The 12,416-nt window shown below is 41.8% G+C and overlaps 1 protein-coding gene across 1 annotated transcript; it reads right to left on the bottom strand.

The window, feature by feature from the left end:
- Positions 1-4,028: 4,028 nt before the first annotated feature.
- Positions 4,029-10,519, bottom strand: chodl (chondrolectin; the record flags this gene model as incomplete). The annotated part of the gene is made up of 8 exons (XM_083995221.1): positions 4,029-4,110; positions 5,463-5,665; positions 5,792-5,853; positions 6,871-6,915; positions 7,237-7,394; positions 8,641-8,825; positions 8,907-9,082; positions 10,432-10,519. 8 exons carry the CDS (start codon positions 10,517-10,519, stop codon positions 4,029-4,031), a joined length of 999 nt encoding a protein of 332 aa, XP_083851347.1.
- Positions 10,520-12,416: the final 1,897 nt, after the last annotated feature.

Raw genomic sequence — 12,416 nt, 5'->3', positions numbered from 1 at the left:
TGGATTGGGATCGATGGATCATCAATCAGCGATCAGTTACTGAAATGTCAATATGATTCAGAAAATAAACGTTTGCATCTTCACATTTGAATCTCTGTGTCAAATCGTCACATGATTTTCCTCATCAGTTGCCTTTAATTGTTAATAAAACAAATGGAGTTCCCTGATTGGTTGAATTATAAATAACAACAAGCCAGGTCACAGGAAGTGTTTTATTGTTGATGAGCTGAAGAGTCACAACAGAACACAAACATCATGACAGTTAGGTCACAGTCCCACTGGTCAGTCACACTGATGATCTGGCAGGTGTTTCCATGGTGATGACAACAGAGAACTGCTTTAAAGTTCAGTCATTTTCCCATTGTACTTAGTGGGGCAGGTCATCAGTCCAGTTAATAACCATCTAATGTGTCTTCAGAGTTTCAGAGGCTCTGAACCAACCAGACCTGATCCAGAAGAACAGGACACTAAAGATCCTCCGGTTCCTCAGAGCCCAGTCGAACTTCAGCTGATCTGAGAGCAGTTTGTCATGAAGTCATGTGGGAACAGACAAAGGGTTAAAGGGATAGTTCACCCAAAATTAAAATTATCTACTCATCCTCATGTTGACTAAGGGCTGGGAGAGTCCTCCGTGCCTTCTCGGAGTTACGGGGGGCTCCGCGCAGCAGTATTTATTAGGGGTGTCACGATTTCGATTTTTTATCGAAATCGATCGAAATTACGTCACGATCTCGAGCATCGAAGTCAAAGAGAGGATCGACGATCCCCCCCCCCCCCCCCCCCCTCCCTCCCTCCCCCGCAAAGCTACAACTGCCTGCTGTCCCCATTGCGCACCACGCGTCTTTTCAGTCACTGGTCCGAGTTTTCGTTTAGCCTACTTTTTATTTCGAGACAACACTCATTCTCTCTCTGTCTGTCTCTCTCTCTCTCTTTTATTTTACCGGCGGTGTCAGCTGATGTGCACGTCTGCAGCAACCCAAACAAATGCACATGTTGACTGGCTCTATTCCAGCCACATGATTGGTTCGGCACGGCGCAACTCTCATTATCATTGGCTATTTGCCAAAACATGGATGAATGAAAACTATCGACCACGTCTCATATTTCTATCGAAGAAAAGTTATTTCACCATTTATAGCGTTTCATCACCCAGCCCTGGTGGGCTACTGTCCCCCTCCTACCTGGGAAACAGGAGGGAGACACAGCTCTAACTACACAACACCGACAAGCACTGAGAGCCGCATGTTGCAGTGACGTTAAGATTAAAAAAAACAAACAACAAACAACAACCCGCAAATAATAAGCCGACGAAAAGCTGCAACTCACTTTTTGTCGATGTATTATTTGCGGGGGCTTTGGGGGATCGACGGTGGAGGATCCGGGACTGATTGACTGTGGACCACCGCCAGTCTGATCAGGACCTGATCATCCCCATCGCAGCGCTGCAGCTGCAGCTCTGCCCCGCTGTCTGTCACATGACTCTCCGTATCAGCGCAATCTGTTTACATTACATTAAGGCGACATCAGGAGAATAACAACGGTAAATTAATGAAAATAAAATTATGATAATGTACAGATATAAATATATTTGTTTCAAAACCTTGGGGGCAATTTTGGCCCCTGGATCATGATTTTTGGGGGCATGTTACCTTTATATTGTAAATAAATTATTTAAATTTGACCATTAGTGCCTAATGTGATACATTATGGAAATTGCATCACTTATATGTATCCCATCTTTTGAAATAAGATTTACTGTACAAAATTTTATGAATAAAACCAATGATCGTAGACTAGACTAGTCTGAAAATGGCATAGGCCTCTGTGCTGTAAGAAAAAGAAAAAAAATCGAGAATCGAATCGAATCGTGACCCTAAAATCGAAAATCAAATCGAATCGAGGATTTGGAGAATCGTGACACCCCTAGTATTTGTCCATATAATGGTTGTGAATGGTGCTCACTTTTCTTTGTCCAAAAAGACACACCAAAAAACATCCAAATACCTCCATACTGCTCGTCTGTAATGTCCCTCTTGTATTGAAGCCCCGACATGAGAAATTGTTCCGAAAAAAATTAAATAAGTCTATATTTTAAGCTTGTTTGTAGCGGAAGCTCCCAGTGTCTCAGTTCACTGCTCTTCGAACAATTTCTCATGTCGAGGCTTCAATACAAGAGGGACATTACAGACGAGCAATATGGAGGTATTTGGATGTTTTTTGGTGTGTCTTTTTGGACGAAGAAAAATGAGCACCATTCACAACCATTATATGGACAAATACTGCTGCGCGGACCCCCCCGTAACTCAGAGAAGGCACGGAGGACTCTGAAAATTCTCCCAGCCCTTAATCCACATGAGGGTGAGTAGATAATGAGTGAAATTTTAGTTTTGGGTGAACTATCCCTTTAATGAAAGAGTTTACATAGAAAGATGGATTTGTTTGAGTCTGACGGTGAGGTCAGAGGTCTGATCAGGTGACTCATGTTGCATTCAGGTACCCTCAAAAAAAAGTGAGGAGAGAAGCTGCAGCTCCTCTAACAGGAAACAGCAGAGCTTCCTTCATGGAGGAAGAGGAGAAATGAAACGCTCCCATGTTACAGCAGCTGCTTTCTGTTTGTGACACAATCCTGACCTGATGAAATCATCAAACATATTGAATCTCATCATCATCATAACAACACTATAATATAAATATTGTTTCACTAAACCCACTCCATCTTGGAATTTTCTAAAATATTTCTTGTATTTAACAAATGAATAAAATTTGCAAAAGTTTAGGCTGTGACCGTAAATCTGGATAGAATGTATTCTCTACTCTTTCTCTGTTCCTTATTAGTTCTCATTTATATGGCTCAAAATTCTCTCTGTAAATTTCTTTCATATCATCTTATCTCATCATTTCACTCTTATTTACATTTGTTCATGGTGAGTAAAGGAACTCACGTCTTTTGCAGTGGGATTCTCTCCACACCTAAGTCTTCATGAGTTCTCCTTCACATCTTCCTTGACCTCGTAGATGTCGCCAGCAGGGACCTGCACATTCACCACACTATGAAATAACGTATAATTATGTAACATTACGACACATGAAGCGAATACTCAGAACTACTTGCGTTTTTGAAAGCACTCCACCGAGCAGCCGAGTCTGGAATGTAGTTCCGGTTACATTTGCCTCAAAAACAACTCTGTCTCGTAATGTTACATTATTATCTCATAGCGTGGTGAATGTGCAGGTCACAACTTGTCCAGCAGAGTGTTTTGGAGTTGTTGGATTGTGTATTTGATGAGTTTGATGAGGAAAAGCCGAAAATACCGCGCAGAGCTCGCGTCTCTGCCCCGCTGATCTAAAAACAGCTTGCACCTACAATTAAAGGTAATTAACCTACTCCTAAAACTATAGGGATTATTGTGGCAATAGGCGAATTTTCTAAAATGTTGAACTATCCCTTTAAGAGAAGGAGATTATTTGGACTTTTTGTCCACAGCCCAGGTTCAGGTGTTCATGGTCTTCTCTGCAGATCAGAACTAATGATGTCATGGCCTCAGCAGAAACTCAAACCTCTCCTCATCTGTTCTTTTCCTGTAAGTTAACAGATCTATAAAACACTCCCACCCCCACCCCCCACCCTCCTACAGAGATCAAACACACCCCCAGCGGTGACTTGACTTTCCTTTCTATTGACTGCACATGTCTAATTAAACACGGGGGAGGGGGGCGGTCTCACAGTCAATACTCCACATTACATCACTAGAAGAAACACAGGTGAGGTAATAACTCAGACAGGTGAAGACAGAAGGATGGAATGAGGTGCCTTGAAAGTGTGTGTGTGTGTGTGTGTGTTGAGTCATTACAGTAGAAATACACAGTCAACATCTAAGAGCCTCTGTGACGTCGTCCTCCATCCGCTGAACCCTCCATGTGATGATGATGAAGATGAGGATGATGGCCAAGTCGTGATAAGAGTGATGTCATTCCTCCGCCACCACCAGTGTGCCGCTGTGATGTCATAGGGGGGAGGGGGGTTGGGTTTAGACCTCCATGGTCTCGTGTTTGGGCGCCCTGGTGATCCACAGGTTTGGTTGGCTGACAGCCGTCTTTGTGCGGGGGGAGCTGCAGAGAGAGAGGTGATGATGTCATCCTCTTCATTATTGTGTTGATAGATTATAGTAATGTGAGTCCATAAAGTACACTTTGTCAGATGTGACCAGGAAGCACTGACTCCTGCTGCTGAAACACAATTGAACTGAAGCTTTATTGACTGATCCATCAGTTACAGATCACAGCTGGAAAACATGATCTGATCTGAGGTCAGCATTTGAACATTTAGAAATAAGAGTCATTTACTTTGTAAGTGTTTGACTTGTTTAATAAAACCAAATCTCATCATAACCTAAAGGAAAAAAAGGTAATTTGTTGATAATTGGTTTCATTGTATTTTCATGGTTTTTCTACAGGCTTTGTATGATTCAAAATACTTTCAAATTCAAAATTCAAAAATCAAATACTTTAACTTGTACTTTCTCCTGCGACAGAGGATTATCTCTTCTTAAGATCTGAAGGCCCTACAAAGGCAGAGTGCAGTATCTGCATTTTTTCATTTTTTTTTTTTTTGACCAATCAAAAGTGTGGCATATTCTCTTCAATCTGGTAGAATTAGATATACATTTCCAGAGTTATTCGGCTTTTTATTTTGCTGTCCATCCAAAAAAGCACTGTGAAACCAAGGCAAAGTGCAGTATCTGCCATGAAACGGTCAAAATTGGTCAGAAAGACAAACTACAAAATACATTTAATTCAGTCCACCTTTATCTAATCAATTATAGACTTGGTAGTTATTCATAATTTGATGCTTAAACCTGACAATGAAAAAACACAAAAAGCTGTTTTTCTCAGTTCAGCATTTTTACAGCACTTTGCCTTTGTAGGGCAGAGGAACTCTTTATTTTCCAGCTGATTGCCAAATTCAAACCAAGCAACACACTGCACAAGCCTGACATGAAACCAAACATGTATATTAACTGATCACCAGTCAGATCAATAATGAGCAGCAGCTCAGAGTGGTTTCATTAGGAGGCTTTATCATGCTGTTTCCTGTGAGCTGCTCCATTATTCATAAGGAGCAGGTTCTCCATAAGTGCAGCAGCTTTGACTTAATTAGCAGCAGACTGTGATTAACACGGTGTGAGCAGCTCGTCGTTAGGAGGTTTCCAGGAAATAAAAAGTGACACAAGTAAAACTGAACATTAACAGGCTGTGAGCTGATTCAGCATCTAGCAAACACCTGGACCGATGCCAGATATGAACTCACACACACACGCTCTGCTCAGCTCTCGTTAACAAGACATGAGTGTGTGACCCGTCATAATCACTGAGCTGTACACACACAGTAAAAGCTGCATCCTCAGCACTAACAGGAGGATGATGAGAGGCTGCTGGTTCTAGTCTCTGTGCTCCGGTCTCACCTTCTGCTCAGCATCTGAAAACAACATGTCCCAGAAGCCACCAGGATGAGCAGCAGCAGGGGGATGGTGGGGATGATCACGTAGACCAGTAACATGCCTGAGGGGAGACAGACAGACAGAGAGACAGTCAAACAAAGGACCAGACCAGAAGAAACCAGACAAGTATAACCCAGACCAGGAAAGACCAGACCAGGCCAGAATAGCTGAGATCAGAACAGTCCAGTCCAAGTCAGATAATTACAAAGAAGACAAGTCTAGACCAGAACAAACCAGACCGGTACAGACCAGAGCAGTCAGAAGTCTGTACCTGGAGTTCCAGCTGTGGTGACCTCAGGGTGACCTTCTTCACTTCCTCCAGACTGTTTGACTCCGTCTGCACCTGCTGTCACCTCTGAGGACACACAACCACGACACACAGCTGTCAGTCACACACTGATGGTCTAAGTTGGTTTTACACATTGCTAAAACACATTAATCTTCTGGCTTTTCTCTAAACTGTGAAACACAAAACTCAACAAGTCAAACTACTTTAATCAAACCTCTGACTCTTCTCACAGAAACAAACACACACCTCCAGACTGTTCTGGCTGTGCTCCAAATCAAACTCTGTTTTCAGATCATATTTTCTCATGTTTCTCTATTTTCAAACTTCAAACTTTATTTATTTGTATAGCACCTTTCATACATATAAAAATGCAACACAAAGTGCTTTACAGGCCAGAATTTCTTCCATTGTTTTGTTCAAACTTCAACCTTCAACAACCTGTGGCCTCTGACCTGCTTTATGTTGGTTTCATCACATCTTCGTCAAAAAGTGTGAACAGTTCTCAGTTATTGTGTTAAAGGAGACATATTCTGTCCCTTTTCCACAAATTAAAATAGTTCCCAGGTGTCTTAAAGACATGTCTGTGACATGATTCGGTCAAAATCCCCCAAGGATCAAACATCACAGCTCTTTTCATCCTCTCTAAACAGCCCTGTTCAGAACGGCTGGTTTCAGTGTCTGTCCCCCTTCTACTGGTACCAGGTAGGGGTGGGGTTATGCAAATTGGAAACTATCATTGGAAGACATAAAAGCTCATAAAGCCACATGGATTTCAATTTAGGGAGCCTGAAAATTACAGATTGTCAATTCTCACATTGTGGGGGCAGGAAGGCAAAACAAACACCCACCCAGATATATGTTAAAGAGCCTTCAGAAAGTGATATGTCCGGTATGTCCCCTTTTAAAGCTTTGATGCCTGTGCTGTGATTGTGTTTAACTTGTGCAGCGTGTTCATCACAATTCTTCACCACCAGTTCACAGTGTGTTTTTAGTGAGTGAACATGTTTGATGATCTGGTTCAGAGAAGCCAATTTCATGTTTTAGCAATTCAGACAAACTGTAACTGACATGATTCATGTTCACCTGTGCTCCGGCCTCCAGGTGTGTCGCCCGTCTCACAGCAGCTCTCTGAAAGACAACAGGAACCCAACAAACTATCATTTATCAAGGACTGAAGCTGATTGGCCGATGGCACCTGGTTGTGTGAATCATACTTTAACTGATTTATTTATTTATTTTATTTACTAAATTATCGACCTCCGAGATAAAATGTGCTAATTCTTATATGTTTCAATTAGACAAATTAGAAAACAGATGATAAAGGTGCTGGTTGGCTAAAGTGGTCAAAATATTTCATGATAAAGATTTATAATTATCTAAACACAGGGAGGAAGGGAGGGAGGAGGGTGTCTGACCATGATGTCTCATAACTTTGACTTTGTCTGATACCTGGTGGGTATTTGCAGATGAAGTTGTGTTTCATGTTGCAGCGGTCATCGTTCCATTGGTAGAGATAAGCTCCGCCCAGTCCAGGAAGTGCAGTCGGTTGATGGTACATGACGACACAGGCCTCCCCTCCACAGGACGGCTCGTCCAGATACCAGTTCCTACATCATCATCATCATCATCATCATCATCATCATCATCATCATCATCATCATCATCATCATCATCATCATCATCATCATCTGCTGTCACTGTCTATGATTGGATGGTTGCTGTTTAGTAAGCAAACTATTATATTATATTGTATTATATTGTATTACATTACATTATATTCAGTGGTGGGAACGTTACATTGAAAAAGTAATTAGTTATAGTTACTAGTTACTTTCCCCAAAAAGAGTTGGTAACAGAGTTACTACTAGTAAAAGTAATTAATTACAAGGAAAGTAACTATTGCGTTACTCTTTTATAAAATGCTCAAATATGTCAAATGACTTGGACTTCCCTCCCTAACCCCTGTTTATACTGCACTAACCAACTCACTCAGTATTCCTCCACACAGACAGGCTCCACGACGTATCACTCCACCTATCAGCTGTTTGGATCAGCGGTGTGTTGAAGAGGTGGAGTGATACAGAGCATCACAGAACCTGTCTGTGTGGAGGAATACTGAGTGGGTTGGTTAGTTCCAGATAAACAGCTTTTCTGACCAGTTGATGAACTGAAATAGAGTATCATTCTACACTTAAAGGGACAACGAGGAGTTTCTATTTGGTTATAAAAAAGTCTCATATGTGGATGAATCTACGTTACCACTTGTTAATGGGCCCATTTTCGATAATTATATCGTTTTGTCTCTATCGTTATTTTGTTATTATTAGTGGTGGTGGAAATGCTGGTCGAGCCGACCAGCGTTTCCTTACTTTCGGTTTTGTGGCGAGTCATGAGAATAACGCCGCCGAATCACCGTTTATGGTCGGAACTACGACGGTATGTGATCGTCTTCGAATCTCTGACTTTAATTCTTGATGAATGAAAACATGAGTCTGTCTTGCGCCGGTCAAATAATTTCACGGTGCGGAGGCTCATAAATGTAGTGTGAAAACACTTCGCTTTTCCAAAACTCCTCGTTGTCCCTTTAAATGGGTGTATTATTGCATTTTATTGTCATAACAGCGTTGTAAGGGGGAAAACAGTAACTTTTTTGATTATTTGTTACTAAAACAAGTAGTGCCGTTAGTAATGCCGTTATTCCCATCACTGATTATATTATATTATATTATATTATATTATATTGTATTATATTATATTATATAGTCTTATAGTCCAAACTACCGTAACTACCAATCAGCTGTGACCATGATGCTGTCCATGGGTCACCTGACAGAGCTTAAAGGTGACAGTCACCTGAAGGAGGCGGGGCTGCCGTCGGTCCAGTGGTAGAGCTGTGGACAGGAAGTGAAGGTGTTGCTGAGCTCAGGTTGAACCTGATCGGCTCCGCCCACCCGAGTCAGCCCGATCCAGAAATCACTGTCAGCGATACCGCCTCCTCCTGCTCCTCCTGCACTGCCCACTGCTCCTAGACGCAGCTCCTGGAGGAGAGGAGGAGAGGAGGAGAGGGTTGAGAGGAGGAACAGAGGGAGATGAAGGGGAGCAGCAGGTGTGCGTCTCACCTGCAGCAGGTTCTCGATGTCCGTCTGCTCGGCCGGGCTCTCGATGCTGAGCAGTGACCCTTCGTCCATCTCACAGGCCTGACGCGCCTCCCTGAACGCAACGCGACTTGACACGTCATGGAAATATGCAATCTTATAGCACGCACGCCCAGGGCTCCCTGAACACACCATCTGACCTGTGAGACAAAAAGCAGGAAGCTGTAGGCTACATCAGCAGCTGATGTCACATCTGTCTGGACCAGCTGCAGTGTCTCTATACAACCTGTCATTTACTATTTTACCATCAGTGTTTTGTATGGGTGTGTGTGTTTGTGTGTGTGTGTGTGTGTGTGTTTCCACAATGAAAAGCTGCAGTGATTAATAGTCTGGTTAAAACAGCCTCACACACACTCAGAGCTACTTTAAGTGATTAGCTGGATTCTCTTCTGCACCATCATCACTTTACTGTTAAAGCCACTAAAGAGCACCATATATATCTGTCTTCCTCCAGCCTCCCCCGGCCCACCCCTCCACTGCCCTCCCCCCCTCTGTCTCCCTCAAACTCAGATTTGCTTCATTGGCAGGACCATTATCCAGCTCAGGATGTAACTCAGAGCAGAGCAGATCGTTGTGTAGCACAACGCTGGAGACAAATCTTGTGTGTGCACGTTATTTATATAGCAGCAATTCACATCAGAAGTTATCTCAAGGCACTTTTCAAATAGCTCTTAGTTTTAGTAATATTACTAAGTGGTGGTGATGTGGTTGTTGTGTCAGTCACAGATTGGAGGCAGCAGCTACTGGAAGTGACCAGCATTAACCTGCATGGTTAGCAGTTAGCAGTTGGCAGTTAGCTCACCTGTTACTACTTAGTTCACCTGTTAGCAGAGCCACATGAGAGTGCATTTATCCATAAATCAACAGTGTAACAAGACTCTGGTAACCACCTGCAGGTCCTATAGCAACCACCTGAACACCATGACAACAGCCCATAGAGCACACCCCATCATCTACCACAACTCGGATGATACCAGCTGTTACTATACAGTCTTACTGTAGTTGCTGAGGTGGGAAAACAACAAGAAAGATAAGATATTGGTAAAAAACAACAAAACAAACAGAATGTTTATCATTCAGAAGTACACTATCATTATGGGATGTTTACTGGGGTTGAAAAGTACAAACATTACAAACGTCAGAGATTGTTTCAACAGAAATTTGATTTCAAAAATTATACTATGATTAACCGAGAAGAAATCAAAGAAAGAATGATCAAGATTGGCCAGATAACATCAAAGTCATAAAATTATAATGTAAGAGGAGATATTTAATAAATGTGTTTTAACCTGATATGATGTTTTGATGTGGCATTATTAAATGGTTGAAATCTTGTAGCCTATACTAATTGACCAAACAGATCCCGTTAGTTTAGTTCCTGGAAAGTTCAGGTCCAGTTCAGCTGTGAGTATGTGATCATTGTTTTTATACATGATTGTATTTTACTGTATTAAATCTGTTATAAAGGTTTTTCAGAGTTTGGACTCACCGCTCAGTACCCGCACTCCATCCACCAGGCAAACCAGCATTGCCATGACGACCTCAAGGATCAACAGCATCACTGGGTAAGTTGTCATCGTCCTGGGTTGTTGATGAACACAAAAATGAAAATAAAAATGAAAATATAGAAAAAATATAAATATGATCTAATATTGGTTTGTATAATTAACCAATTTTCTTATGAAATTTCAAAATAAAAGTCCTGCTCCTGGTTTGTTGTTTCCATTTTTCCTCATTTTCCCAGTTCTCTGGATCTAATGAAGCTTGACAAAAAGAAAGTGTTTCGGTCTGCAGACACTGCTCAGTACTCCCACCCTCCTCCCCATCCGGCTCCTCTTATCCCCTCCTCCATCCCTCCCTCCCTCTCTCTCTCTCTCTCTCTCTGATCGATCCTCTCCACAGAGCCCCAGATGTAACCTCCTCTTTCATTAAGCCCTGGGGGGCCACACACATACAGTTCAGTTTAATTCACTTACAAGATGGGATGGGGGGCAGCTGATCAATACAAGAACCCCACCAACCCCCCACTCCACCCATCCACCCACAAGCTCCTCTGGTATCTGCTGCAGTTATGAGTAACACTTTCCTCATTGATCCGTGTGGGGGTGAATCTGCACCTCACGTCACATGATATTAATGTGTTCATGACTGAGATTTCATGTGTGTGCATGTGATGATGTTCCATAGATATCTGACAAGCAGATGTGTCTGGTCAGTTCTGGTTCTGGTCAGTTCTGGTTCTGGTCAGTTCTGGTGAGACTCAGACAGTTTCCTGCTGATCAGAAAGTTTAATGTGATCAGGTCTGAACCAGGTCCAGGTCCCACAGTCAACAACAACAACAGACTCATGTCGATTCACAAAACCGACACATGTCAGGTTCTGATGCCTGATGTTCGTCCAACATTTTCAAAACTTTGTGCTAGCTATAGGTTAAAGGGATAGTTCACCCAAAATTCAAATTTCACTCATTATCTACTCACCCTCATCCTCAAGAGCTGTGAGAATTTTCAGAGTCCTCTGTTCCTTCTTTGAGTTACGGGGGGGTCCGCGCAGCAGTATTTGTCCATATAATGGTTGTGAATGGATACCACTTTTCTTTGTCCAAAAAGACACACCAAAAAACATCCAAATACCTCCATAGTGCTCGTCTGTAATGTCCCTCTTGTATTGAAGCCCCGACATGAGAAATTGTTCCGAAAAAAATTAAATAAGTCTATGTTTTAAGCTTGTCTGTAGCGGAAGCTCCCAGTGTCTCAGTTCACTGCTCTTCCTGTGTCAGTGCAAATCTTGCGTGATTTGCACTGACCGGCGGAACAATTTCTCAGCTCTTGACATGAGGGTGAGTAGATAATGAGTGAAATTTGAATTTTGGGTGAACTATCCCTTTAACAATTACCTGATCCTAGTCTTTGTCCTTAGATCATCATTATTCTATTGTATTTACATTATATTGGGTTTAGGAACAGTGTGCACTTGCATTAATCATTTTAAAAAAATGACAAGATGTGTGCAGATTTAACACAGGAAGCTACTTTCCATCTGTTGTTCTCACATAAAACATCAAGTACAGACCATGTACATGATACATTCCCACACACATGCAGCATACAATATCCTATCTACATTTTTTAAAAGTACTCCTAATAAAAAGTGAGTTATAGCAGCAGGTCTAACCTAATAAAAAAACATCCAATTTGCACTGAATAATAACCTCGTAGTATAGTATGATAATTAAAACAGGACATAGATTATATAAAGTGCCTGTAGTGCTATCCAAGAAATACCAAAAACAAAAAAGAGGGAACCCCTATAAAGTGGTGGCATCCTTAAAACAGTAACGACTGTCACCATCTTCATCATCACTTGTCTTTGTTAGTTTGAGTTAATTTACTGTCATTGGCATATAAATTCACACCTTTTCCCATCATGTTTTATCAACAACATTAGCAGTCAGATTCATTTCCAGACGAGAA

Source organism: Trachurus trachurus (assembly GCF_905171665.1).
Source record: "Trachurus trachurus genome assembly, chromosome: 20".
NCBI classification, from domain to species: domain Eukaryota; kingdom Metazoa; phylum Chordata; class Actinopteri; order Carangiformes; family Carangidae; genus Trachurus; species Trachurus trachurus.
This window is presented reverse-complemented; position numbering and strand designations above follow the sequence as displayed.